Source organism: Caretta caretta, chromosome 15 (genome assembly GCF_965140235.1).
Source record: "Caretta caretta isolate rCarCar2 chromosome 15, rCarCar1.hap1, whole genome shotgun sequence".
Classification (NCBI taxonomy): Eukaryota; Metazoa; Chordata; order Testudines; family Cheloniidae; genus Caretta; species Caretta caretta.
This window is the reverse complement of record NC_134220.1, coordinates 12,579,954-12,607,114: the sequence shown is the minus strand read 5'-3', so window position 1 is coordinate 12,607,114 and position 27,161 is coordinate 12,579,954. Positions and strand designations below refer to the sequence as shown.

Here is a 27,161-nt window from a genome sequence, read left to right as displayed (position 1 = left end):
TAAATCATGCGACTCAGTGTCTTATCAAGCCAATGAAGATTTTGGATTACAAATGGAAAGTAACAAATGCTGCTACTCTGTGCCCCACTGACCCCCTGAATCTTCATTTCCTACCCAGTGTCAGCTCTTTTTATACAAACTTCACGAAATGCAAGTTCAAACTATGGTGATGTAAGTGTACGTGCTTGGACTCACAATGCCTGCAGGCAGTAGCCTGTGCCTTGCTTTGCAATCCAGCAGCCTGCTTCCAAACGGAAATAGCTTTGTTTGAACCCCTCAGTGCTGTGGGAATATGTTCTTTACATAGTCTCAGCTTCCTCAAGACACAGAATGGAAAAAAAGCTCTCCCTCCTTGCCCCTCAAACCACCAGGAAGCTGGAAACCAACTGAATTAATTTGATTCAGGTTATTTTCAGGAGATGTCAAAACTAGCTAAACGCTACTTGAATTAGGGAAGAAGGGGTCCTTTCAATTTCAGCAAAAAAGAACTGAGCAAATTTTATACAACAGACAGCACCAAAATTCAAAACAGCTCACAGTCAAAGCTAATACAAATTCCTTGCCATCTATTTATTCTAAGCTGCTCTATGAGACCTGCTGCCCCGCAAACCCCCAACTCCCCGTGTTACAGGCACTCCCTGGGACTCACCTTCCCCATCACATTTATGCAGAGAACACAGATGAAGCTACAGGGAGGGGCTCTCCTCATCAAAATGCTTGTAAATAGCCTAGCTTTAAAATGAATTCTCTCTCTCTTAGGCCAGAACATAAGGACTCCCACTGCTGCCTTTCATCTTTGCCAGTATCCTGCTGCAGTCTTGGCTTCTTCCAATGTCCTTTTGATAGCTTTCTATTCTGCTTCTATTGTTCATTTCCATGTTACCCTTGTTGTCTCTTGCTCTGGGGGTTCCAGTATAATATCTGTCTTGTTATGTTCTTTGGGTCTTTCCTCCATGTATGTTCTAGTCACCTCCATTTTCATTCCTGTCCTATCAGTTTCTGTTTTGTCCTCCTCCAGAATTCTTCGTTTATGATTTTTTTCTGGCCATCTGATATTGAAGATTTGTCTAAGTCAGCGGTTTATGAAAAATTGGAGTTTAGACAGCAAAGTCTTAATAAGTCTCCCAAGTTTCAGCATCATCCAGTAAGACCAAGTTTACAATGGTATTAAATATTCAAAGTTTAATTTGGAGGGCAAGATTTCTGTTTCTCCAGATTAGCTTTATTGTTACAAATGGGTGTCTGGCTTTCACTAGTCTGGCTTTAATGTTTTCATCTGTTCCATCTGTTGCATTTACAATGCTGCCAAGTTACGTGAAATATCAGACCTCTTCTATTTCAGTTCCAGAAAGTGTTATTGGTGCTTCTTGTGTGTTGATTCTCACGATTTCAGTTTTCTCACTGTTGATTTTCAACTGTACTAATTGTGCACAGACCTGGAGATCATTTATTTTGGCTTGCAAGTATCTGTGAGTATAGGATAGCTAGCTGATGTCATCTGCAAAGTCAAGGTCTTCTAACCTCTGTGTGAAAGTCCCTTGTATATCCCTTGGTGGTTCTGTTTACTTTATGTTAATTTTTTCCCCAAAACAGTCAGCAGAGAGCAAAGTTAAGTCCTGTCCACCCTCCCAAAACAACCACGTTTGGCTACCATAATTCATTTAAAATTGATAAAAGTCCCTAAAGGTGCCCATCCCATAACTACAGAGACAATGCAATAGAGAAGACTGACCAGACATACATAAATATCCTTCAAACCTCTCCCGAAGGGCCATGTTTTTTTCGGGGTGAGGGTGGTCACCAAACCAAGTTATAACAAAAAAAGGGCCGTTGGCACACATGCCGGACAAACTGTTACATGGCTTTAAAAATTCTTTAACCCTGGACTTAGCCAAAGAATGGTCATATCACACCTTTTGTGAAGTCTAGGAGGCAACTGTTGAGAAAAACAAGTACAATACAAAGAGGAGACAAAAGTTACTTACAATCAAAGAATTAAAAAATGCAGATGCTTCGTGTAAGAACCTATGCCTCTATTCCTCGCCCCTCCCCCACCTTTTCCTGCAGGGTGTCATTTTTCCCCATTAATACCATTGTGGATACCTCACTTAACCAGACCACTGAATGACGTATTCTTGAATTTCTAGTTAACCAGTGAGTCTCTTAGCAACCAATTACAGAGAAAGTAGCCACTTACTACTGTTTGGCAACGTTCAGCCAATATCCCTACTCAGTACAAGCCCATAGTCAGTTGATATAAGTGATAGTTGGTTGCAAGAGCCTAGTATTGAACTTGGAGCTCTGACTTTTCCAAATAATTGTGTAGCTTATGGCAGAGTAAAAAATAAGACAAGTTAGCCTGCTATTCTAACAGTCTTCAACATTAACTGTGATTCACTAAACCAACTTTGAATAAGCACTCTGGTCTTATCTTATTTTGTAAAGTGCTCAAATATAGAGAACGTGAGATATCTAGCATTTTGCTATTCGGTTTCCTGGTGATAAGCAGTCTTTTCCCAGTTGCTTTTGAAGTTCACTTCCAGTGGTTATTACAGTAACTCCAGCTATTTGTACGTACACCCAGCCAAATGTGTTTGGTTGATATAGCTAACCATTTAGGCATCACTTTGGATTTGGTTTTTATTTGAAAAAATTTTTCTTTGCAGCCGTAAAGGTCACAATTTTTAAATCAAAACTTACATTTTGTAGAAACTGATGGCTCACATGCTCACCACTTCACTTGAGTGAACAGGGACCCCAAAGGCTGGCATTACATCATGGAGCCCAAGAAGGACCTAGAGGATCTGGCTGACATGGAGGTTGGGATTTCCTCTTTATTGCTAAGGAAAGATTTTTATTCCTTTATTGGGGAAAACCGTCTCTTGAGCAGTGTTTCTGACAGACAAATGAAAAGGTGAATGGCTTTTTTTTTTTTTTTTTAAATAAAAAGACCAAGAGTAATATCAGTTTAACAGATGAGTCTATCTGAGGTAGTATTTCATGTGCTGGTAGGGGAATGGACAATCCAAAAAGACAATGAACTCTATCTTCTATGACTTAATTAAATATTAATATAATATGGGTGTACATCAGACCATGAAAATTCTAGTCACTCATTATAGCTAATAAGTTATCCTATTGGTTCAGAATCAAAAGGATGGTAAAGCATTAAAAGCAGCAAAAAAAGTGTCAACATTTATATACAAGAATAGTGATTCCTTTTTGGACTGCTTTCAGAAAAGTGTTCAGATATATCATTAAATCCAACAGACCATTTTCATTCTCTGTAAAGAGATTTAAAAAGTCAAATATACGAGAACTCATGCTTTGCTTATAATGGTTACATATGGTTATATAGTCATATGCCTTTGCAACAGGCTTATTTCAAAAACATTACTCGGATAAGTAGTCAATATATTAACTTTGCTCTTGTTTTTTCCCTAGGACATGAAGACTCTCCCCTGAATGTTATGACTTAAATGGTGGGGTTTTATGTTTGTTTTTTCCCCTAAATAAAGCTAAATTATTACAGAAGGAAGAGTTCTGCTGGGTAACTCACTAATACAGAGATTGTATTCTAAATGAAGTCTCATTGGTTACCAACAGAAATTGAACCTTATTTCTCCAATTGAAGAGAAAGTTACTCTTTCTTAACAGGGAAAGTTTAAAAAATACCAGTGAGACATACTTATTGACAAAGTCTCTCTAAAAAAATAAAGCTTTTCTTATCTCCTCTATATTTCTACTGCACACCAAGTACACTTAAACAAATGGAAAGTAGGAATAGTGACCTTGGGAAACTGCACCCTCAAAATGATTTCTGGAGACACAACTGATCTGTAATATGCTCAAAGGAAATGTAACTATAGATCCTCCTCTTTGGGGGTATCCTTAACTTCTAATCCAGGACCTGGCCAGCAGTGCCTTCATCAAATTGACAGGGACTACCTGGATAACAATATCATCCAGAATTATAATTAATGGAAACAAAAGTTTTGGAAGGAATATTAAACCTCATGGCTTCAGATCGTAAACCATTCTAACTATTAAAGATTAGGATGTGACTTAATATGTAGGCGCTGGAGGAGGTGGGCTGGAGGGTTAGATTATCTCACATTTGCCTGCTGTGCAGTTCCTATACCTTCCTCTGATATACTGGCTATCACCAGAGATAGGATATTGGACCAGATGAACCTCAGGTCTGATTTAGTATCGCAATACCCATGTTCCCATTGGCACCAAAAGGCGTATAACAAAACACAGATCTATACTTTTGGGCTTGTCTACATTACCTGCAGCAATCAATCCAGCGGGGGTTGATTTATTGCGTCTAGTCTAGACAAGATAAACCGACTGCTGAGCACTCTCCCGGTCGACTCCGGTAACTCCACCAGGGCAAGAGGTTGCAGGCGGAGTTGACGGGGGAGCGTCAGCCATCGACTTACCACAGTGAAGACACTGCGGTAAGTAGATCTAAGTACGTCTACTTCAGCTACGTTATTCACACAGCTGAAGTTACGTAACTTAGATTGGTCCGCCCCCCCCCTTAGTGCAGACCAGGCCTTTGGTTGCACAGCTGAGAAAAGTTTCCTAATGTTACTCAGAGCAAGGTGTCAGCCAAAAAGAAAAAACAACTGTTTTCTTTGTTAAAACTGCTTCTTTTCAAGTAGAAAAAATTGAACTGGCTCCCCAATAACCAGATACAGTGACTCATGAAAACAGACCAATGAAAAGATTCATTTTACATGATGAACATACTCACTATATCAGATTTTGAAAAAAAATCTTAATGCCATTGTGACACTGCACCTCATATTCCTCATAGTGATATGATTATGACATAATTATGATGTATTTTATCCAAGATAAGTCATGTGCGGTGTCACTGGAAAAGTTTTTTTTACTGAATTGATTTGCTGAATACGATTATCTTATTTGTTTTGCATGTTGTATGCATGTATCATTTTTGTATCTGAAGTTATGAATACTGACTATGTAACTAGCCTCCCCACCAAATCAGCATCCCAGTCTTCCCAAGCACACATATCCCTGTCTTGGATCACTTTTTGGGAGAAAGATACGTATTGTTTGTGAAGAGGCAACTCTTTTCCGAAATTCTCCTGACTTCTTTGACCTCCTTCTCAATCTGAGTTTAGGCATGAATATGGAAAGAAAACCATGTCTATCTGATCTCCTGAAAATTGTCTTCTAGAAATGGATGGTCAGGTGTTCACACTTTTTTTTTTTTTAAAAAGACCTCTTAATCATACCACTGAACTCAGATTGTGGCAGATGGTATTGCTGGAGTGGTTCATTTTTTCCTCTCAGAGATCCCAAATGGTGGTATTGGACTCATCTATCTCAAAGGTTCTCCTGTTTTGCAGGGATGTGCTCTCTCATCCTTCCTGCTCAATATGGGAGGCCACTAGATGAGACCGATGCTACAGTTCTGGCTGCCATGCCAAGTATGCAAATACCACAGCCTTTTCTTACATCCACATGAAAGGTCTCTTGACTCTCCCAGTGCTTGTCAAAGATTGGGGCTCAAATGAGTTCAAGTTGGTTGATGATCAGTACTACAAAACTGAAATGATACTGATAGGGGCACAATTTGGAGAGGGCAACAGGGGTGATGTCTGACCCTATGACTAGGTGTGTTTGTTCCACAATATGGGACTGCTTCTAAATCACTGATAGTTTCTGGAGTGCAAGATTGCATACGTAGCCACAAGCACCTTCTTCCAATCTGTGTTTAGTGCCTTTGTGACCTCAAATCAGTGCAACTTTACATGAGGCTGCTTTTGAAAAAACACTGAGAAACTTCAACCAGTGCAGAATACAGATGCCTGTTTCCCTCCTGGTTGTCTCACTGTCGTGAACAGTGATAAAACTCAGTTCTGTAAATCAATTATGGGTGCAATGCAGCTTCTCTCTTTCCAGAACACTCCAAAATGCAACTCTCTGAGGGGTCTTAAACTATAAATGGATCGCTTGCCATTCTGAATCCCAATGAAGCAATCCTGACACAAAAAGTAACTAGAAACAGCTAAGTTCTAAAAGAGCAAAGAAGAAGAAAAGAAGGCAAACCCCTCAGAATATACTAACCCAAATGGCCCATTAGAAACCAAGTTTGATTACCTTCAGATTACCCAGCAAAGTTCCCCTATTTACTCGGGGTTTTGAGAGACTGAAATGCAGAGGGATTGTAGGGAGTTATTTTGATGAGGATGAAATTTGTCTTCGTTTTTGTTAACATGATTTAAGATTATCAGATCAGCACATTCTAATAAATCAGAAAATAAATATTCTTGAGAAGTGTCATATAACTATCAAAAGAAACAGGATCCAGATCCTATTTCTATTACTTGAGTTGAAACTGCTGTTATCAGTGTTTTCTACAAGTTGTATGTATATTTTCCTTTGAATATGAATCAACTGAATAAAAATGAAACCTTAAATAGAAAAATCAATATTTTTCACCGGTTTCAAGGGCAACTAAATGCACACAACACCTGGTCTTTATATATTTACAAAAGCACCAGGTTAATTTGAAGAGACACAATGCATTATTTTTATGCACATTGGGCAAGAAGCCAATATCATTTATGACACCACAATTAAGATTTATGGACAGATTTTTTTGCCTTAATTTTTATTGCCTCTATACGCTCTCTGGTAACTATAAATATACCCAGAGCAATGCATGCAGTCTCAAATTCAGGCTGATTAAACTATCACTACAATAAAGTTTAAAACAAAAGAAGCTTTCTGACACCATAGTTTCCCAATAAATAAATGTAAATGTGATTTAAATATAAATATTAATAAAGATAAATATTTAGCACATGCAGTATTTTCATCTTCTTGAGTGCCAAGATTAATTAATCTTCTGCACTTTTGTGAGGGCAAGCAGCATCCCCATTCTACAGATAAAAAACTGAGGCAGAAGTTAAATAATTCATCCAAAACACAGACCACAACTGTTAAGAGTTGGGAACATACCACAAGTTTTCTAGTCTCTCAGCTCTGTTTAAGCTATGCTGCTCTCATTTTTTTTCTGAAAGATGAATCCCTTCTAGAATGTTTATAGTATATCAAATTATTTTGATAACAAAATGAATTCCTAATGGAATAAGACACAGTATTTACCTTCATATTAGTCTTAAACAGTGCACATTATTACCCTTTGCTTATTCTTTTCTATAAATGCAATACTAAAAGTAGTTTAATTTCAGGACAGTTTTTTTCCATTCTAATTGGAACCACTGGCTGCTAGTGTACTAGTAACAAGCTGCTCAAATGCCAGTGTATTGCACACACACTATTTTAGTTCAATAACTGTATGGCCTCTAGTGTTAAACATCACAGAATTATAGGGCTACGCTGGAGGCAAAAGGAGGGACCCTATTGTTAACCAAAAATTATGAACGTGGTGTTAAATGTAGTACCTTTCTCTTATTCATTCCGATAAACAAAGAGCCAACTTTGCTTATGCTAACACAAACCAGATCACTGAATGTGCCAGAATCCAAACCAGGGATTAATTATGAAATGCTTTTTCATCAAGGGAAGGAGAAATATATTATACTAGCTCTGGCTCTCCATGGGATGAACACTCAATTTGAAATCCAGTGAATTTCAAAATGTAAGGTAGAATTAGTTTCAAATCCTACACCTGTCTGAGTCCTGCTGGAAATTTTTATGGTTTTATAATTATATTTTTCCTCCCCTTTCAAGTGCCTTTTTCTGTCCCTTCTTGCTATGCAGAAGACAGGGGGAAACTGAGTACATGCAAAACACTAGCAGAAGCACAAAAAAACCCTGAAAAAAATGGAGAAAGTACTTTTCCTTTTAATATTGTAATTACAATAAACTTAAATGTCAATTGCATCAACAGTAGGTAAAAGTTTTCACACAGATGTGTGAACTTTAAGATGAGGGCTTCCCTTTAATACACACAACTTTGAATCTTTTAGGAATGTTTCATTATTTTACAGTGAAAGTTCAAAGTGTAAAGTCAATCTGAAAGTGACTGTTTCCAAAAGCTTTATGTAGGAGTTAAGAACAATGTTCAGAAAAAACAGAGCAATCCCCACCTCTCTAAACCATTCCTGTCAGTTCCAGCTTCTCTTAAATAGCACATAGAAAACAAATCCATCTTCCGAGAACGTTAACAGAGCCAGAAAAGCCAAATGGAAGGGGGAAAAAAGCCACAATGGAAGGAAACAATTAAGGGGACCTGCTTCTGTTTACCAGCTGCTTTGTATGTTATGGATGATTTTTATTACATTTAATTAACAGGAGGTACAGCATGGCCTGATGGGCTGACTGAACAGCCAGGAAAGGGACAACTTATAATTTGAATGAAAATCTATGCCCCAAAACATATCCAATTATATTTTCAGGAAGCACGAATACAAAACTGGCATATTTAAAGACAGCAGAATTTTTTTCAAACACCTTCACCTAATAGTAGCATTGTTGGAGAACCTTCATTATGATGAACTCAATCTACTTTAAAGCTCCACTTTCTTCTATTTAATTTACACTAAACTCTATTCCTTAGGGAATCAACAACAGAAAGATGTCAATTTAAGACCTCCAACAAAACTTCTTTGTCATAGATTTGTATCACTGGCTAAACTAAGAGGAGTCTTTCCTACTGAAATCCAATCCAGAACTTTTCTGGATGCTGTTTCAGACCATACAGAGTTAAAGCAATAACCACAAAGGGATGGGTTTCAAGAAAGCTGTCAATCGAGAAATAGAGGACAAGTGGGTCAGGGAGGTTGGAGTACATTTACATAAAAAAGATGGGTTTCAGAGGAACAGCCGTGTTAGTCTGTATTCGCAAAAAGAAAAGGAGTACTTGTGGCACCTTAGAGACTAACCAATTTATTTGAGCATGAGCATCTGATGAAGTGAGCTGTAGCTCACGAAAGCTCATGCTCAAATAAATTGGTTAGTCTCTAAGGTGCCACAAGTACTCCTTTTCTTTTTATAAAAAAGATGGGAGAGCATCTGTCGGAGTATTGGCGGCATTTTAGGAATTAGCTACTGTATTGTAGTTTAAGTAATATTTATTAGTTATGTGAAATCATCTCTAGTATTTGAGATAGATAGTTCACGAAAAAAATCAACTCTATAAAAAGGGATTAGTCTTAAAAAACCCTGATGTCATAACAGGCTTTCTTTGGAAGGCAGATATAAAATGGGGATGAAAGAACATAATTCAGTTCTGGTTTTGTAAAATCTTTACTGTGGGCAGGGACGTGAGAGAAAATATGAGTCCTCATTTCAAACAGGTCACAGATTTTATAGCACATCGCACTTAAAAAGCTTCTAACCAGTGGGTTTGTGGTTCAATTAAGTAATTAAATTTCCAGCATTTCCACTGTGAGCCAAAATTCCAGTTTAACTGTACAAGGCAAAGCAGCAGCACCGGTCTGACTGAAGCGAAACATTGCCCTGCAGCACACTTACACAGAAGGAGACCGGAAGCTGCTCCAACAAGAATGAAAAGCAAGAATGAAAAGGTGTGGTCACCTGAGGATAAATGCATTTTACTGGTTAAATGAGCAACTGAACTATTTTTAAACTTCATTATCTCACATGTACAAAATACCACACTAACATAGTGCTAATTCTAAAATTTTCAGCTACTGGTCTCACTCACATTTCTCCTCTGGCTCTACGTATGCTTAAAAGTAATATAGTATCTTGTGTAACTTCTAAGAAGGAGCAGAATACCATTATTTATGAAAAGACTGATGTTAAGTAGGTTATCCGTGATAGCCTCTTTTTGGCTAGCTCCACAACTAAAAACCATGGGGATCCAACACAGTTCACAGCTGCAAGTTACAAACCAAGTAGGAAACGTGGTCTCACTTGACTATAGATACTATACTTTGATCATGGGGGCGGGGAGAGGAAGATATGCTTACACATCAGCTAGTCCTCTGAACCTAGCTCTGTGTCAATAGGAGATGGGAGACAAGACACTGCCCAGACTCCCACACTCAACTGAACTTGGCTCCTAACTTAGGAGATGGAAGGAAATGAGTAAAAGACAAAGGCTCCATTCCCCTTGGCCCACATTGTGGCAGCTGGTGATAGGACACTGGAAATCAAAGATTAATTTTAAAAATTACAGCTTTGCCAGTGGCAAACACCTAACTCTGCACAGGCTAAGAAACCCCTTGTTACTATAGCAGCCAGCAGTGCCACCTGAGCTCAATAATTTTATGACTAACATGTACAGTTTTGCAAGATGTGTTAAAATAAGGGAAAATCCAATCTCATGTTTCACAGCATAAGCTAATTTCCAGAGAGGTTACGAAGTAATTTTGTTCCTTTCAGCAATGTTTAATACCAAACAACCCGGTAGGTACATTATGGTTTTTGGTTTAGTTTCCAACTTCCTCTGACACATCCAGAATGACAAATGCTGAAGGCAAGACACCATACTTCATTGACCAACAGCTTGATCAATCCTGTATTCCTCTCTGAGTTTTGCTTCCACCTGTTCCCATTGCAGGTCCAACAGCACATTATCCATTAGGCTCCTGGGTGCTGCAACACCAAAAACTGCCTCCCTTCTCCCACCTGGTGCTATTCATGCTTGGGACTGCCTCCCTCCACTGCTGGGATCAGATTCAGCTACCATCACCAGACTCTTATTTCAGACTCCAGCGAGGAGTGCCTACTGCTAAACCTTGATGTGATCCTTTTGCCTGCCAGTCCTCGCAACCATCCCTGAATGTGTGTGTTTTGCATTTCCATTCTTGCACTGGGATACTGCAAGGGTGACAGTCTGCAGTTAATGCAAACTGTTATTCAATCTCTACTCGGTTGGGAGTGGCTGGATCCCAATCCCTACAGTAAGCAGACATTAGGGGGAGCAGAAACAAACATTTCTGGAAATTACTGTTGGGATCCACAGCAGTCCCAATTATCCCCTCATTCCCAACTGCCATGGAAGTGAGCACCAGACAGACAGTTGGAAAAGAAGGCAAATTCCAAGTCAGAGCCATTGTTTGTCTTACTTTTCCCCATTACAATATTAACGACCCCACTGGTGTTTCTTTCCATGCTGAAGACTCATTACACTCCATTTGGGTGAGACACGACCCATAAGGAGTAATCTCTTTTTTCAGCAGTTGTTGGCTAGAACTTCATAAGTGGAAATGCAGAGAGTGGAGTTTTGGCAGTCTGAATACTTTGATGACTCAACCATCCAGGACCAAGGAAAGTTATGTGTAACCTAGAATATTTTTATTTGAATAAAGCCTTATGTTGACAGAGAATTTTGCCCATTTCATTCTTCCCTACCTTATATTCTAACCTATTCAACTCATCTCCAATCTAGTTTAGTGTTCCAAAGACTTTCCTTGTATAAGAACAGGTTTTAAAAATAAACCCAACTAGTTTACACTCCCCACTTCATTATGTTTCTAAAGCACAGTGTTCTAGGTTCATTCTGCACAAGCCAATTAAGCACACATGAAAACATTTTTTTAGTTTGGCGTTACATTCATTCATCTCTTAACACTCAATCACGATGCAAACCATACAAAAGAGGCTGACCTTTGGTTATGGAATTAAGACTAGGGATGCTTCAATTTAAAATCGTATGTTTGGTTAATAAGAAAACTGTACCTTTTTTTGGGATCCATTTTTGAAGTCAAGAAACTACAACAAGAGTCTGTGGTACAACATTACCTCTGGCTCAAGAACTCTAATTTCACTTTCCTCAAAGATTTTCAAAACCTCTTCTTATTTGGTTCCACAAAGCAAGTGAGCTGCCATAAGAACCTCTACAGGGTGTCTAGTGACCATTAACATAATTAAATAAAGCCAAGCAGCATCTTCAGAAGTTATCTATCTCAGTGTTTAGACTACCCTACCTATCTACACTAGGCCCAGGCAACCTCAGGATAAACTAATCTATGGAAGTACTAAGCAATATTTAAACAAAATTTACCTACCAAATCCCATATCCTCTGGATGGCATCCAAACCACTTTTTTTTTTGGCATGAAGTGGGGGATGAAACCAATAAGGAAATAAAAGATTCACCCCTGCTACAAGGAAGAATGTGTGATAGAAGAGAAAGTGATTGTATTTTGAATGACAGAATATTTGACACAATTTAAAGATTCTGCTTTTATTAAAGTTATTTAAAGCATTATCTATCATTCTTTCCTCAGTAAGATAGTAGGTTGGAACTACAGTTAACAGTAGATTTCCCCTTGGGCATCCCCTAACTCTATACCACAAAATGTACTGGGGCAGATATCTCCAAATTTGCAGGAACATGGCCTGATCTTAGGACCATTTAAAAAACTAAAAAAATTATCCCTCCAAAATCATCATTAAGCTACATTAAGGTGTAGCTACAGCTGCAGGCACATATTAGCAACTTCAGTGAATATTACCAAGTGAAAACTCTTAGAAATCCAAGAACTATGCAGTTAATATTGCATTTCTCATATCAGACACCAAAACTATTTCAACTCTGCCCCTGAAGTAGTGCCCTTAGTCAGAATCTTATCCTATCTTCTCTAGCCACATCTTCATTTTACCACTGACTACAAAACCTAGAATGCCTTAATCTGAACAGCACAGTGATAGAGTTGCTCTGCAGCCTTTTCTTACAGTCCACACAATACACAGAGAAGAATTTTACAGTGTCCTGATTAGAAAAATAGCACACTGAGGCAATCATTCCCAAAACCCTATTAAAGGCCCAAACCTGAAAGGTACTCATGGCACCCAACATAATTTTTCAGGCAATTATCCAATTGTCAGTACACAGAATTAGCATAACTATAATGGCTGGGTCACTACAAAAAGTAATTTTTCCTCTGTTGATATTCACTCCTTGTCAACTGTTGGGAATAGGCCACTTCCACCTTGATTGAACTGACCCCGTTAGCACTGACCCCATTTCACTCCATGCATCTGATGAAGTGGGTTTTAGTCCACGAAAGTTTATGCTCAAATAAATGTGTTAGTCTCTAAGGTGCTACAAGGACTCCTCATTGTCATTACTATAAACAAATTTCATGTGTCATGGATTTAGAGCATTAACACAAAAAAGATCAAAGATTAGTGTGGCAAAGCAGCACACTTGGGGCCAAACACAAAGAAAGATAATAAATTTTATAATTACGGAATACATCTTTTGAAACTCCACAGGCAAAGAAGGGAAGACAGTAGGTGTACCGTACTGGGTGCTCTGTTTGAATATAGAACTAACTGTGCTTTCCTGGGTTTATGTTTGTTATTTAACTACAGTTCTTGGAAGAGAATATGCATTTAAATCACTTGTGTGCACACTGACAGTAATATATGGCAATATTAATAAATACTGATACTCATGAGCCTAAAAATTAAAATTTGTTTACTTGTCCAGACGGGGTACTTGCTATGTGTAGTAGTAAGAACTAGATATACAATCAGAAAGAATATCCATTTATTTATTTTATTGCTGAGCTGCAGGTCACATTACTGAAAGCACTATATTGTGTCAAAGTTAACAGGAGTTATGAGATGGAATAGTTGGTATGGTATGCATGAAATCAGATACAAGAGCACAGCTCTGCTCTCAACTATAGCAGAAAAGAATCAGCAATAAATGCTAATCAGCATGTTCTTTAAAATGTCAAATGACCAGCTGAAAAGCGAGTTTTAAAGACATTAGCTTCCTGAGAATAGATATGAAATTTGCTGTCAACATTTTTGAGATCACTAAATTCACAGGACAGCTTGTGAAAGAATTCAGAGTAGCAGCAGTGTTAGTCTGTATTCACAAAAAGAAAAGGAGTGCTTGTGGCACCTTAGAGACTAACAAATTTATTTGAGCATTCTTGTGAAAGAAGATTCTGGGAAAGCTTTTTAACAAGTTGCTATGTTAAGCATGAAAAGGAATTCCTTTCAAACAGGAAACAGTTTGCTCACTCCATTGTAACATCCAAGTAGCTTTGTTGTTAATTCTACTTGTGAGTCCTAGCATCTGACCTAGACAGACAGTATCTTGATGAGAAAGCACAATGTTTTCTTCTTTCTTCTTACATGTAGGTCACAGAAGTTAGAGGAAAAACTTGTATGCCTTTTTCTATTGCTATTTTTCTAAAATGGAAATAAAGGAACGTTAATGACTGCCATCTTCTGTCTGCATCTGAGCTGCTTTGGTGACAGAGTAATACTGAAGAATCCATACATTCTTAATTATTTTCTACACCTTAGAAGCTAGTAGTGACAGGGATGTATGTACACAAGGTCCAAGATACTGTGGAGTGCTGACCATGTAGTTTTTTTTGTTTAAAGTTGTTTATAATCTCTTTCTGGATTACAGAGTTTGTATTTAGTTTCCACATGAAATTATGTTAATAAATATTTATGCTTTTAAAAACACAACAGTCAAGGAAGGTAGAAGTTAAAGCCTTCATTGTGCTCACTGCACATACTGTAACTGTTGACCTCCTTACAGATACCTCTGGACTTGCATACCTTAGCTGCTATCCTTTATTATCTTATTTGCCCGAATTAGACAGTAAGATCACATTTACAGTATTTAGACATGTAACTGGCTAACCAGTGTGCTATCAAGGCTCCATGTATTCTGAGGTCAGAGATCCACTCCAGAACTGTGCTCCAGAATCTAGGCTTTCATTAAAAAGATTAAATTTCTAGCCCTTAAAATTGAAGAAAACTTTAAATGTGAATAAATTGTAAGAAGGAACGTGCTCTTCCAAAATCTTTAGGCAGCCTGGGACAACAGGTCTGAGAGCTGTAAAATGCCCCCATTCCTCTACAGGACTTAACTCTGAGACCTACTTACGAAGATTTAAGCGTAACCATTAAATATTTTACTGATCATATGAGAAGAAACATCCTGAACCATACACTGGAATTACTTCTATTGATCACTGGGGTAAACTGGGAACCACTAATGCAAATGGAAAAAAAACTCTTCTAATTGTATCAATGGGGGAACTATGTTTACCATTGCATTTATCAGAGCTGGAATTTTCATGTAAATGGTACTTGCTAAAGTGATACAGACTCCAGAATGACAGCAAATGGCCAACTCATCTGTTCTTACATCTCATCTTAAAGAGGACTCCCTCCAGCAGCACACTTGCAGGGATCTAGTGGTTGCCACTTTTTGTATTATGTTTCTGGAGAGAAATTCTGTCATCTTCAAAAACAAACGGATAGTAAGAAATGGATTCAAATTCTATTGCCCCCTCCCCTCCAAAAAATATACTGAGTGAATAAGAGCTGTTCAGTTATTGTTTTTATTCTGTTCAGTGTGTCACTCCTTCCATCATTACTGTACACTGCTCAAGCTGCACAATGAATGAAATAGGGGAATTGTGGATAAAATAGTATGTGATCCTACCAAAAACTAACAATGTACTGATAAAGAGGCAGAGTTAAGACAGGAAGGGCAATCTTACATTGGCATTTCCTGGCTTAAGTGTTTCCTTTCGAACCCTAAAGGTTCTTTTAACAGTTTCTATGCATCACTTTCTAGTGTTCTTTATTTAAGACAAACTAAAAATCCATTATGTGGAATTACTTGGTAGACAGGAGCATGATGCTCTTCCTAGCACAACACAGTGTGTCTGCATGTATAAGTTTTTAAAACCATTCTGTTCTATGGTGAAAATTCATTATGATTTGGATGCAATCAGAAAGGCACCTCGGCATATGAGGGACTATATCCCAACAAACTGCAAGTTTCTACCACCTTCTACTAGGATAGTAAAAATGTTTTTTTAAAAGTTTCAAAGATAATTTCATAATGGCAAAAAAGTATTTTCCTCCACTCTTTGTACACAGAGAATGGCACTATATTAGCAATGTAAGACATTCGCCGTAAGAGTCACAGGGCTCTGGAACACCCTCCTGCCCCGGTGTGAAACAGCCCAGCCTGTTCTCTATTAACACTTCCAGGGCACACTGCAGGGCTTATTTCTTTCATCTGGCCTTTGAAGAGAGGGAGGTGAGTTGATGTGAAGATTGCTCTCTGAGGGTTTTAGTATTTGATCATGTGCTGCTGCTTGGTACAAAGGACCAGCTGATTGCATTGGATTTTGTTTTTGTAATTGGCAAGCTACTTAGAGCCCTTTGTATGGGCACTTTAAATAAAAAAATAAAATACAGACTGGATCTGGCTATTTTTGTCTGGTTAAGTTTGTCTAGTTCATCAGTTTATAGATACACAAACTCAACCATTCTCCACTTCGACTGGGACAAATCACCCCCGGGGGCTCCACAGAAAATACTTCCAAAACACCCCCCCCCCCCCCAAAAAAATATTATGCCTGGATCTATGCTCTCTACCAAACACAAGCAGCTGAAGTTATTTTAAATTTTCACACCCTCCCCTTTTCAATGCCTGCTCTAGTTACAGGCAATCAACTTCACAACCTGGAAGGCTCTGGCACATATTTATTTAATAGAAGAAACTATAGCTGTTTCAAAGGGGAAAAAGTATAAAAGGTTTGAGAATGAGATTGGAGAAGCAGATTTTTGTTGACCGTTATGATGCTGGACTAAACAAACCTTTCCTAAAGTTAGCAGTGGCAAAAGACACAATAAGAAAATGCAGATTTATAGGGTCTGAATAATCATTTTTACTCTTATGCTAATGCTTTTAATTGAACACAAAAGAACTAAAAGTTCCTCTTTTACATTATCACAATAACTAATTCAACACACACAAATGGAAATTAAATCAGAAGAGACTATGCCTAACATTCTAATTTTTCCATCATAATCAGAAACACAGCAGCAGTTTTCAGATAAAGTATGATCTGGTCTAATTATACTATGCTACCGTGATCTTTGACACTGCAATAAGAAATCTTATAAATTGAGATAATGCAGTTAGGATGAAAACAATAATAATTATACAGCATGATAAGAGATCTAGAAGGGTTTTTGTTTAATTATAAATCATGATTTAAAACCTTCAGCACAATTTAGAAGCTATATTGGATCATATTTGAAAGTTTTATTCTTTTAACCTAGAGTATATGTGTTACTGAAAATTGTTTCAACTTTAATTATGCTAAACAGTGATTTTTAAGAGTGTAGCCATCTTAGTCTGTATCAGCAAAAACAACGAGTCCTTGTGGCACCTTAGAGACTAACAAGTTTATCTGGGCATAAGGTTTCGTGGGCTAAAACCCACTTCATCGGATGCACGGAGTGGAAAATACAGTAGCAGGTAAATATACATAGTACATAAAAGATGGGACTTGCCTTACCAACTGGGGGGTCAGTCTAATGAGACAATTCAATTAACAGTAGAATAACAAGGGAGGAAAAATCACTTTTGTGGAGGTAATGAGGATGGCCCATTACAAAAAGGTGTGAGTAACAGTAGGGGGAAATCAGTATGGGGAAATTAGGTTTTGTAATGACCCATCCACTCCCAGTCTTTATTCAGGCCTCATTTGATGGTGTCCCAAATTAATTCCAGTTCTGCAGTTTCATGTTTTTGAAGTTTTTTTTGTTGAATTGCCACTTTTAAGTCTGTTATTGAGTAACCAGGTGTTTTTGGTTTTGTTTGTTTTGTAAAGATTTCTGAACACCTAATTAAGAGTTCTCCCTCTTCAACCTGGGGGTTATAAATCTTTGGGATCTGTATCCTTGACAAAATTACCACAGTCTCTAGACAAATCTGGAAATTCCTGATGTGGAATATACTTTTTTTATATTATAGTGGGGAGAATCAGGAAAATAAATAGAAAGAATGACATTGGGTGGGTTAACATCTCTAAAATTTGTGGGATTTTGAATCAGATCAATTAGATTACACTGCAGCGTGAAAAAATCTGGTTTGTGATGTGCAGAGTTTTAAGGACCAACGGCAGTCACAACAAGACTATCCAAATAAAGAAAATGTTCTCAAATTAAGTAGACAGAAGATGGGACAACAGAGATATGAAATCATCTGCCCAATAAGCAGCAATTACAAATATGTGCTTCCAACTCATGATCCTGTGGAAGCACGCACCCGAAGTCAATGCCTCATTTGCTGTCTTGGCTTTACTTGACAAAGCCTTGGCTGGGATGATTTAGTTGGGGATTGGTCCTGCTTTGAGCAGGGGGTGGGACTAGATGACGTCCTGAGGTCCCTTCCAACCCTCATATTCTATGATTCTATCCCCTCTTTATATGTGCTATTGGTTTTAAATTTCTTCAGGACATCCAGAGCTTCTCCTTCCTAAATACAATTTTTCACTCTTTTTTGGCAGACATATGGCTGTACTGATTTCTGTGCTTTATTACCCCCCAACTTTCAAATCCCCCCTCAACTTATTTTTTTGGTCAGGCTTGTTATTACAAGTCTCCCACTAACTGACAACTTTACAAAAAAGTCTTGTAAATACTGAAAATACCCCCTTTTTAGAAGATGTGAAATCAGGCTGGGGTTTTCTTTAAGGACAAAAACCAAACAGGTCCAACAGGGGGAAAGGAATTTTTGCTCAGAAGTGGGGCTAATATTACATTCTTTGAATATTAAGTGTTGGGAGGTTTTTTAAAGACGATTTTTATTCTCTCCATCCATTATTTATCTTTAAGTTACTACATAATGGACTTCACTCTATAAGGGGTGGTGGTGTAACTTTAAGGTTTTGTTTCCCAAAGACATCCTAATACTTATAAGGTATTGATAATGGGGCTGAGATGTCTGGATAATCTCTACTCATAGTGAGCACATTTCAGGATACATTTATAGCATTACAAAAAGCATAGCAGCAACACCCCACATGTACACCAGAATTGAATTTCAGGGGGATCTTGAAAAACAAATTTAATACAGTACAACAATTTAAAGAGAAATGATAAATGTGGATGTCTAAACAAAATACATTCTTCTGCGATAGCTAACTTAATATGTTCCAACAGTACTAGTCTGGCTCCTTCAGAAAGAGGTTTACGTAGCTCAGAGACATGAGATGATATAGCCCTGCAGCAGCAGCACATGCAGAGAGTCACGTAATAGCTGTCAGAGCAAGTACATGAGGTGTCATCCCTCCCTCCTCCTGTTACCACTTACAAGGGTCCATGTAGATTGGCTAAGCAGCTAGTCAACGTGCACAAGAGGATGGCCTTGTCTGTGTGCACAGTCAGAGAAGGAAAGGTCTTGAGTACTTTATAAAACTTTGTCCTGATAAATTACGGATGCTGTCAGATGCATCTTTCATTTAGAGATAACAAGCTTCAGATATTTTTCCATTTAGACTTACAGGCTTTAAAGAAAAAGATCTAACATCCTGCCTTTTAAAAAAAAATGAGGAGGAAGGACCATTTCCATAAAGACACTTACACTCAGAAATAGCACAATTTGGTATCAGAGACATGCCACAGGAAGTGGAAGAGGGGCAGCTTGGGTTTATAGCACAAGACTCTATTGTACTGAGAGACGACTTTTCCTATGGATGGTCAACCATCCTGTTACGTGGCTTTCAGCTTCCTCCTGTGTTGTGAATTTCAAGTCACTGAAAGAGTGAAGTTTTTAAACTGAGGTCTGTGCTAGGAATTCAAAACACTTTCAATACAATTAACCAAACAAATACATCATGGCTAGACTCTAACATCCTGGTTCAGTTTGCTGAAGTCTCTATTGTTTTGAAAAATTATGTAAACACAGGAGAAATGTGGGGAACTATCTTGTTAGTTCTTTCAGGTTCTGACAACATTAGGACTAATTGAAAAGAAAGCTGAAAATGCAGCAGAAAGCCAAATACAGTGTGTATGTGAAACAATGCAATCTCCAAAAAAGAAGGAACATGTCACTGTGAACAGTGATATTAAATGAAAGATCCTGAAAGATTCACCTAAGCTCATCCTACACTAGAAAATTAGGTTGGTTTAGCTACGACAGTCAGGGGTGTGAAAAGTCCACAACCCTGAGCGGCATTATTAAGCTGATCCAAGTCCCCATGTAAACAGCGCTAGGTCGACACAAGAATTCTTCTGTTGACATAACTACTGCCTCTCAGGGAGGTGGATCACCTACAGCAATGGAGAACCTCTCCCATCAGCAATGAAGCGCTACAGCAGAGTGCATTTTAAGTGTAGACACGTCCTTAGAACCTCACTGTTTACTTACTAATAATTAACTTTTAAACTCAAAAGTGTTACATTAGCTGTATTTGTCAGATGAAAATCTAGAGTAAACTCTGAATATCTGTATATTAAAGTCTTTATCAGCCTTAAATTATTACTCCTTTATCTGAGTTTCAAATGTGTAATATGTATGATAGTTGTTTTAAAAGTGCCTCAATGGAAGGTCAGATGGTTCTCTTAAAAAAAAAAACACAACCACCCCAAACCCCCCACATTTGCACTGTGCTGAAAAGTGACTAACTATTCATGCTAGTTAGGTTAGGACTTGTAGCATGTGTTCCTGTAAGAAAGTACAGCACATGCCAGTTTCATTGCGATCTATGCAGTGAACTGTGGAGCAATCTCGTTTGTGCCTTTGGCAGATTTTCATGCGTTGTAATAAGAGTGTGCAGTATTAAACAGCTTTGGAGTTACCTGATATCCTTCGGTTTTCTTCTGACACCACTTCAGCAAGGCATTTCTTTTGGAACCTCCATATTCTCTTGCAAGAGCAGATAAAGGGTCTTTCCTTTCTTCCCTGAGAGTAGAGGAAAAACAGTAAAGTTTTGATATCACACCACTTTTTGCAATAACTGTTAGCAAAGTGAGTACCCATCCCAGTGAGAAGAATAAGGCTCAAAATGCTGTCTGAAGGAGGAATATACCCAGTTAAGCCTGCAAAATTTTCCCTGTGAAGAGGGATCAAATCAATTGTTCCACCAGCAATCACTGTGCATACTGATCAGACAAAGACACTGATTGTGACTGTATTAAGACCTTTTGGTGTTTTCACCACTGGTGTCAGTCAGTTACCACTCACTTTAGGATTAATTTATTTTAAATTAAAGCCTCCTTTATATACAAACAAGATTTTTTCTAAGAGTTCATAATATTAAGCTAATGTGCTAGACTACACCACCACGCACCTGAACTATAAGCTAATTTAAACAACTTTAATTTGTGTTTTACAACAATGAACTGATGGTATCTCTTTTGCATCTCATGGCTGATTAGGCATATAACCTTGAAAGAGCAAGAAATTTGAATATTAATAGCACTCAATTACTGCTAACAAACTGTCTCAAGATCTGGAGCTTTCAGTAGGAGGGACATGCTCAAAGAGATAGTCTCACTGGTCTACTTTATATGCAGGCAATGTTTATTATTTACTTTACTTGTAATGGAATGGTGTCCAATTCCCAATAAGTGCTATTATAGATATAGGCCCCTCAGTATCCATAAGTAATGGATAAGTTTTGGTATATTTAGGAATAAGACAAACATGGATACTGAAAGCCTTGAAAAATTGAGTTTGCCCACTCACCCAGGGAGAGGGAGGGTTTTTTGGCTGGGAGGCGGGAGGGGAAGAAATATTCATTTTTTCCCTATGATAAAGGTCAGGAGAAAAAACTGTTCCTGGGCTGGTATGTTTTCATGACAATTTTGAATTATAAATATTATACTTTTATTAATATTATAGTTTTATTAGACTAAAAATCACACTGCTCAAAATAGAAACTGCTACATTAATAGTGTTATTACTGAAATTCACATTTCTGTAGTTGCAGTAAGTCTTTCTGTAATAAAGGGTTTCTTATGCAACTAAAAGGGCTAGGTAGAAAAATCATGGAGCAGGTCCTCAAGGAATCCATTTTGAAGCACTGTGAGGAGAGGAAGGTGATCAGGAACAGTCAGCATGGATTCACCCAGGGCAAGTCATGCCTGATCAACCTGATTGCCTTCTATGATGAGATAAGTGACTCTGTGGATATGGGGAAAGCGGTGGACGTGATATATCTTGACTTTAGCAAAGCTTTTAATATGGTCTCCCACAGTATTCTTGCCAGCAAGTTAAAAGGTATGGATTGGATGAATGGACTATAAAGTAGATAGAAAGCTGGCTAGATTGTCAGGCTCAATGGGTAGTGGTCAACAGCTCGATGTCTTGTTGGCAGCCGGTATCAAGTGGAGTGCCCCAGGGGTCTGTCCTGGGGCCAGTTTTGTTCAGCATGGGGGAAGAGGTAGATATGCTGGAGGGTAGAGAGAGGGTCCAGAGTGACCTAGACAAACTGGAGGATTGGACCAAAAGAAATCTTATGAGGTTCAACAAGGACAAGTGCAGAGTCCTGCACTTAGGATGGAAGAATCCCATGCACTGATACAGGCTCGGGACCAACTGGCTAAGTGGCAGTTCTGCAGAAAAGGACCTGGGGATTACAGTGTACGAGAAGCTGGATATGAGTCAACAGTGTGCCCTTGTTACCAAGAAGGCTAACGGCATATCAGGCTGCACTAGTAGGAGCATTGCCAGCAGATCAAGGGAAGTGATTATTCCCCTTTATTCGGCACGGTGAGGCCACACCTACAGTATTGTGTCCAGTTTTGGGGCCCCCACTACAGAAAGGATGTGGACAAATTGGAGAGTCCAGCGGAGGGCAACAAAAACCACTGGGAGCAGGAGCACATGATTTATGAGGAGAGGCTGAGGGAACTGGACTTGTTTAGTCTGCAGAAGAGAAGAGTGAGGGGGGATTTGATAGCAGCCTTCAACTACCTGCAGCGGGGTTCCAAAGAGCTAGGCTGTTCTCAGTGGTGGCAGATGACAGAACAAGGAGTAATGGTCTCAAGTTGTAGTGGGGGAGGTCTAGGTTAGATATTAGGAAAACTATTTCACTAGGAGGGTGGTGAAGCACTGTAATGGGTTACCTAGGGAGGTGGTGGAATCTCCATCCCTGGAAGTTTTTAAGACCTGGCTTGACAAAGCCCTGGCTGGGATGCTTTAGTTGGGGTTGGTCCTGCTTTGAGCAGGGTGTTGAACTAGATGACCGCCTGAGTTCTCTTCCAACCCTAATCTTCTATGATTCTATGAGGTGTTATGCATTCTAAGTAGCTTAATGAGCAGAAGTAGGGATATTTCAAAAAAGATTTTGCAGTTAATCCTAACGTTCTCTATTTAGAAGAAAAATAATGCTATGGCTAGCTAGTACTCTGTGCATGGTAAAGGAGGATTATTTTTAAATAATTCTATGCATATTTAAATAAGATTCTCAGATCCCCATGTCAGTACTACAAAAAATTACCCCTTCAAGACACCTGCCTTCCAAACACAGCTAGCGTATACTAATTATTTAATCCTTGGCTCTGTGTTCTTTAGGACCAGCCATTTCAACCCCAGCAGAAAATAATGTTCCAGTGGAACTCCTGCAGACATAGACCTGGTTTACACTAGAATTTTACATCAGTACAGCTATATCTCTCAGCGGTGTGAAGAATCCACACCCCTGAAAGAAGGAGCTACACTGACTTAATCCCTGGTGTAGACAGCATGAGGTAGACGGAGAAATTCTTTCATCGACCTAGCTTCTGTCTCTCAGGAAGGTGGATTAACAACTGTGATGGGAGAATTCCTCCCATTGGTGTAGGTAGTATCTACACTGAAGTGCTACAGTAGACAAGAGTAGACAAGCAGCTGAAATGTATCAATTTCACAAGCCTTGCTGGAAAAAAAAAATCCTGAAATCTGAATTTCACAGAATTTCGTGCACTAATACCTCAGTACAAATGACTATTCTACATGACTTGACTATCTAATTTAATTCCACATGCCATGTAATAGTTCAATGAACTCTAGCTTCAGAAGAAACAAGATTATGCTCCAATGTCAAAATAATTATTTAAGAAAATGAGAGTTTCTTAGAATAGTCATTGTAATATCGAGTCCTAATGCAAAATTGTAAAGTTGTTCAGAATCAGGCAACTCAAATGCCAGACATTGGTATTAGAGAGACAAGATGGGTGAGATATATCTTTAATTGGACCAGCTTCTGTTGGTGACAGAGACAATCTTTCAAGCTTACACAGAGCTCTTCTTCAGGTTTGGGAAAGATACTCAGTGTCACAGCTAAATACAAGGTGGAACAGATTGTTTAGCACAAGTAGTCACCACACTTCAAGGGACCATTCAAGGTGAAGTGGCCCCTTGAAAAGTGAATAGTGCCTTGAAATGTGTTAGCTACTTATGCTAAACAAGAAAAGAAATAAGTATATTTAGACATAAATGCCAATCTCATGAAGAGTTATATTAAAGAAAACAACTTTCTTATATACACTGTATTTATTTTAGAACTAAGAGACAAACAGAATCAGACTCCAATACTGGGTCATATTTAACTTGATAGGCAAGCTAAGGAAAAGTAGTCTAGCTGAATTACTGTAAAACAGTTGTACAACTGGCTGAAAGACCATACTCAAAAGTGCAGTTATCAGTGGTTCAGTGTCAAACTGGGAGGACGTATCTAGTGGAGTCATAGAATCATAGAATATCAGAGTTGGAAGGGACCTCTGGAGGTCATCTAGTCCAACCCCCTGCCCAGAGCAGGACCAATGCCCAACTAAATCATCCCAGCCAGGGCTTTATCAAGCCTGACCTTAAAAACTTCTAAGGAAGGGCATTCCACCACCTCCCTAGGTAACGCATTCCAGTGTTTCACCACCCTCCTAGCGAAAAAGTTTTTCCTAATATCCAACCTAAATCTCCCCCACTGCAACTTAAGACCATTACTCCTTGTCCTGTCATCTGCTATCACTGAGAATAGTCTAGATCCATCCTCTTTGGATCCACCTTTCAGGTAGTTAAAAGCAGCTATCAAATCCCCCCTCATTCTTCTCTTCCATAGACTAAACAATCCCAGTTCCCTCAGCCTCTCCTCATAAGTCATGTATTCCAGACCCCTAATAATTTTTGTTGCCCTTTGCTGGACTCTCTCCAATTTTTCCACATCCTCCTTGTAGTGTGGGGCTCAAAACTGGACACAGTACTCCAGATGAGGCCTCACCAATGTCGAACAGAGGGGAACGATCACGTCCCTCGATCTGCTGACAATGCCCCTACTTATACAGCCCAAAATGCCATTGGCCTTCTTGGCAACAAGGGCACACTGTTGACTCATATCCAGCTTCTTGTCCACTGTCACCCCTAGGTCCGTCTCTGCAGAACTGCTGCCTAGCCATTCGGTCCCTAGTCTGTAGCAGTGCATTGGATTCTTCCGTCCTAAGTGAAGGACTCTGCACTTGTCCTTGTTGAATCTCATCAGATTTCTTTTGGCCCAATCTCCAATCTGGCTAGGTCCCTCTGTATCCTATCCCTACCCTCCAGCATATCTACCACTCCTCCCAGTTTAGTGTCATCCGCAAACTTGCTGAGGGTGCAATCCACACCATCCTCCAGATCATTAATGAAGATATTGAACAAAACCGGCCCCAGGACCGACCCTTGGGGCACTCCACTTGATACCGGCTGTCAACTAGACATGGAGCCATTGATCACTACCCGTTGAGCCCGACAATCTAGCCAACTTTCTACCCACCTTATAGTGCATTCTTCCAGCCCATACTTCTTTAACTTGCTGACAAGAATACTGTGGGAGACCGTGTCAAAAGCTTTGCTAAAGTCAAGGAATAACACGTCCACCACTTTCCCTTCATCCACAGAACCAGTTATCTCATCATAGAAGGCAATTAGATTAGTCAGGCATGACTTTCCCTTGGTGAATCCATGCTGACTGTTCCTGATCACTTTCCTCTCCTCTAAGTGCTTCAGAATTGATTCCTTGAGGACCTGCTCCATGATTTTTCTGGGGACTGAGGTGAGGCTGACTGGCCTGTAGTTTCCAGGATCCTCTTTCTTCCATTTTTTAAAGATGGGCACTACGTTAGCCTTTTTCCAGTCTTCCATGACTTCCCCCGATCGCCATGAATTTTCAAAGATAATGGCCAATGGCTCTGCAATCACATCCGCCAATTCCTTTAGCACTCTCGGATGCAACGCATCCGGCCCCATGGACTTGTGCACGTCCAGATTTTCAGATTTTCTAAATAGTCCCGAACCACTTCTTTCTTCACAGAGGGCTGGCCACCTCCTCCCCATGCTGTGCTGCCCAGTGCAGTAGTCTGGGAGCTGACCTTGTTCATGAAGACAGAGGCAAAAAAAGCATTGAGTACATTAGCTTTATCCACATCCTCTGTCGCTAGGTTGCCTCCCTCATTCAGTAAGGGGCCCACACTTTCCTTGGCTTTCTTCTTGTTGCCACTATTCCTGAAGAAACACTTCTTGTTACTCTTAACATTTCTCACTAGCTGCAACTCCAGGTGTGATTTAGCCTTCCTGATTTCACTCCTACATGCCCGAGCAATATCTTTATACTCATCCCTGGTCATTTGTCCAATCTTCCACTTCTTGTAAGCCTCTCTTTTGTGTTTAAGATCAGCAAGGATTTCACTGTTAAGCCAAGCTGATCGCCTGCAATATTTACTGTTCTTTCTACACATCGAGATGGTTTGTCCCTGTAACCACAATAAGGATTCTTTAAAATACAACCAGCTCTCCTGGACTCCTTTCCCCCTCATGTTATTCCCGCAGGGGATCCTGCCCATCAGTTCGCGGAGGGAGTCAAAGTCTGCTTTTCTGAAGTCCAGGGTCTGTATTCTGCTTGCAGAGGTCAGTCCTGGGTCTGGTACTATTCAATATTTTCATTAGTGACTTGAATAAAAGTGGAGAGTATGCTTATAAAACTTGCATGTGACACCAAGCTGGGAGGGGTTGCAAGCACTTTAGAGGACAGGATTAGAATCAAAACAACCTTGACCAATTGGAGAACTGGTCTGAAATCAACAAGATGAAATTCAATAAAGATAAGTGCAAAGTACTTCACTAAGGAAGGAAAAATAAAATGCACAATTACAAAATGGGGAATAACTGGTTAGGTGGTAGTACCGGGGGATACAGTGGATCACAAATTGAATAAGAGGCAACAATATGATGCTGTTGTCAAAAAGGCCAATATCATTCTGGGGTATATTAACAGAAGTGTTGTATATAAGAGACAGGAGGTAACTGTCTCATTCTATTCTGCACTGATGAGGCCTCAGCCAGAGTACTGTGTCCAATTCTGGGCAGTAGACTTTAGGAAAGTCTACGACGTATTGATGGAGTCCAGAGGAAAGCAACAAAAATGTAAAAGATTTAGA

The 27,161-nt window shown here is 39.1% G+C and overlaps 1 protein-coding gene across 10 annotated transcripts in view; it reads right to left on the bottom strand.

Annotated features, from left to right (window-relative positions):
- Positions 1-27,161, bottom strand: part of SPECC1L (sperm antigen with calponin homology and coiled-coil domains 1 like) — a 113,925-nt gene that overhangs the window by 15,465 nt on the left and 71,299 nt on the right. For all 10 annotated transcript variants that reach the window (XM_048821107.2, XM_048821104.2, XM_075120248.1 and 7 more), the window contains one exon: positions 20,571-20,673. In XM_048821107.2, coding sequence (XP_048677064.1) covers positions 20,571-20,673 — 103 coding nt within the window. The remainder of the gene's footprint in view (positions 1-20,570; positions 20,674-27,161) is intronic.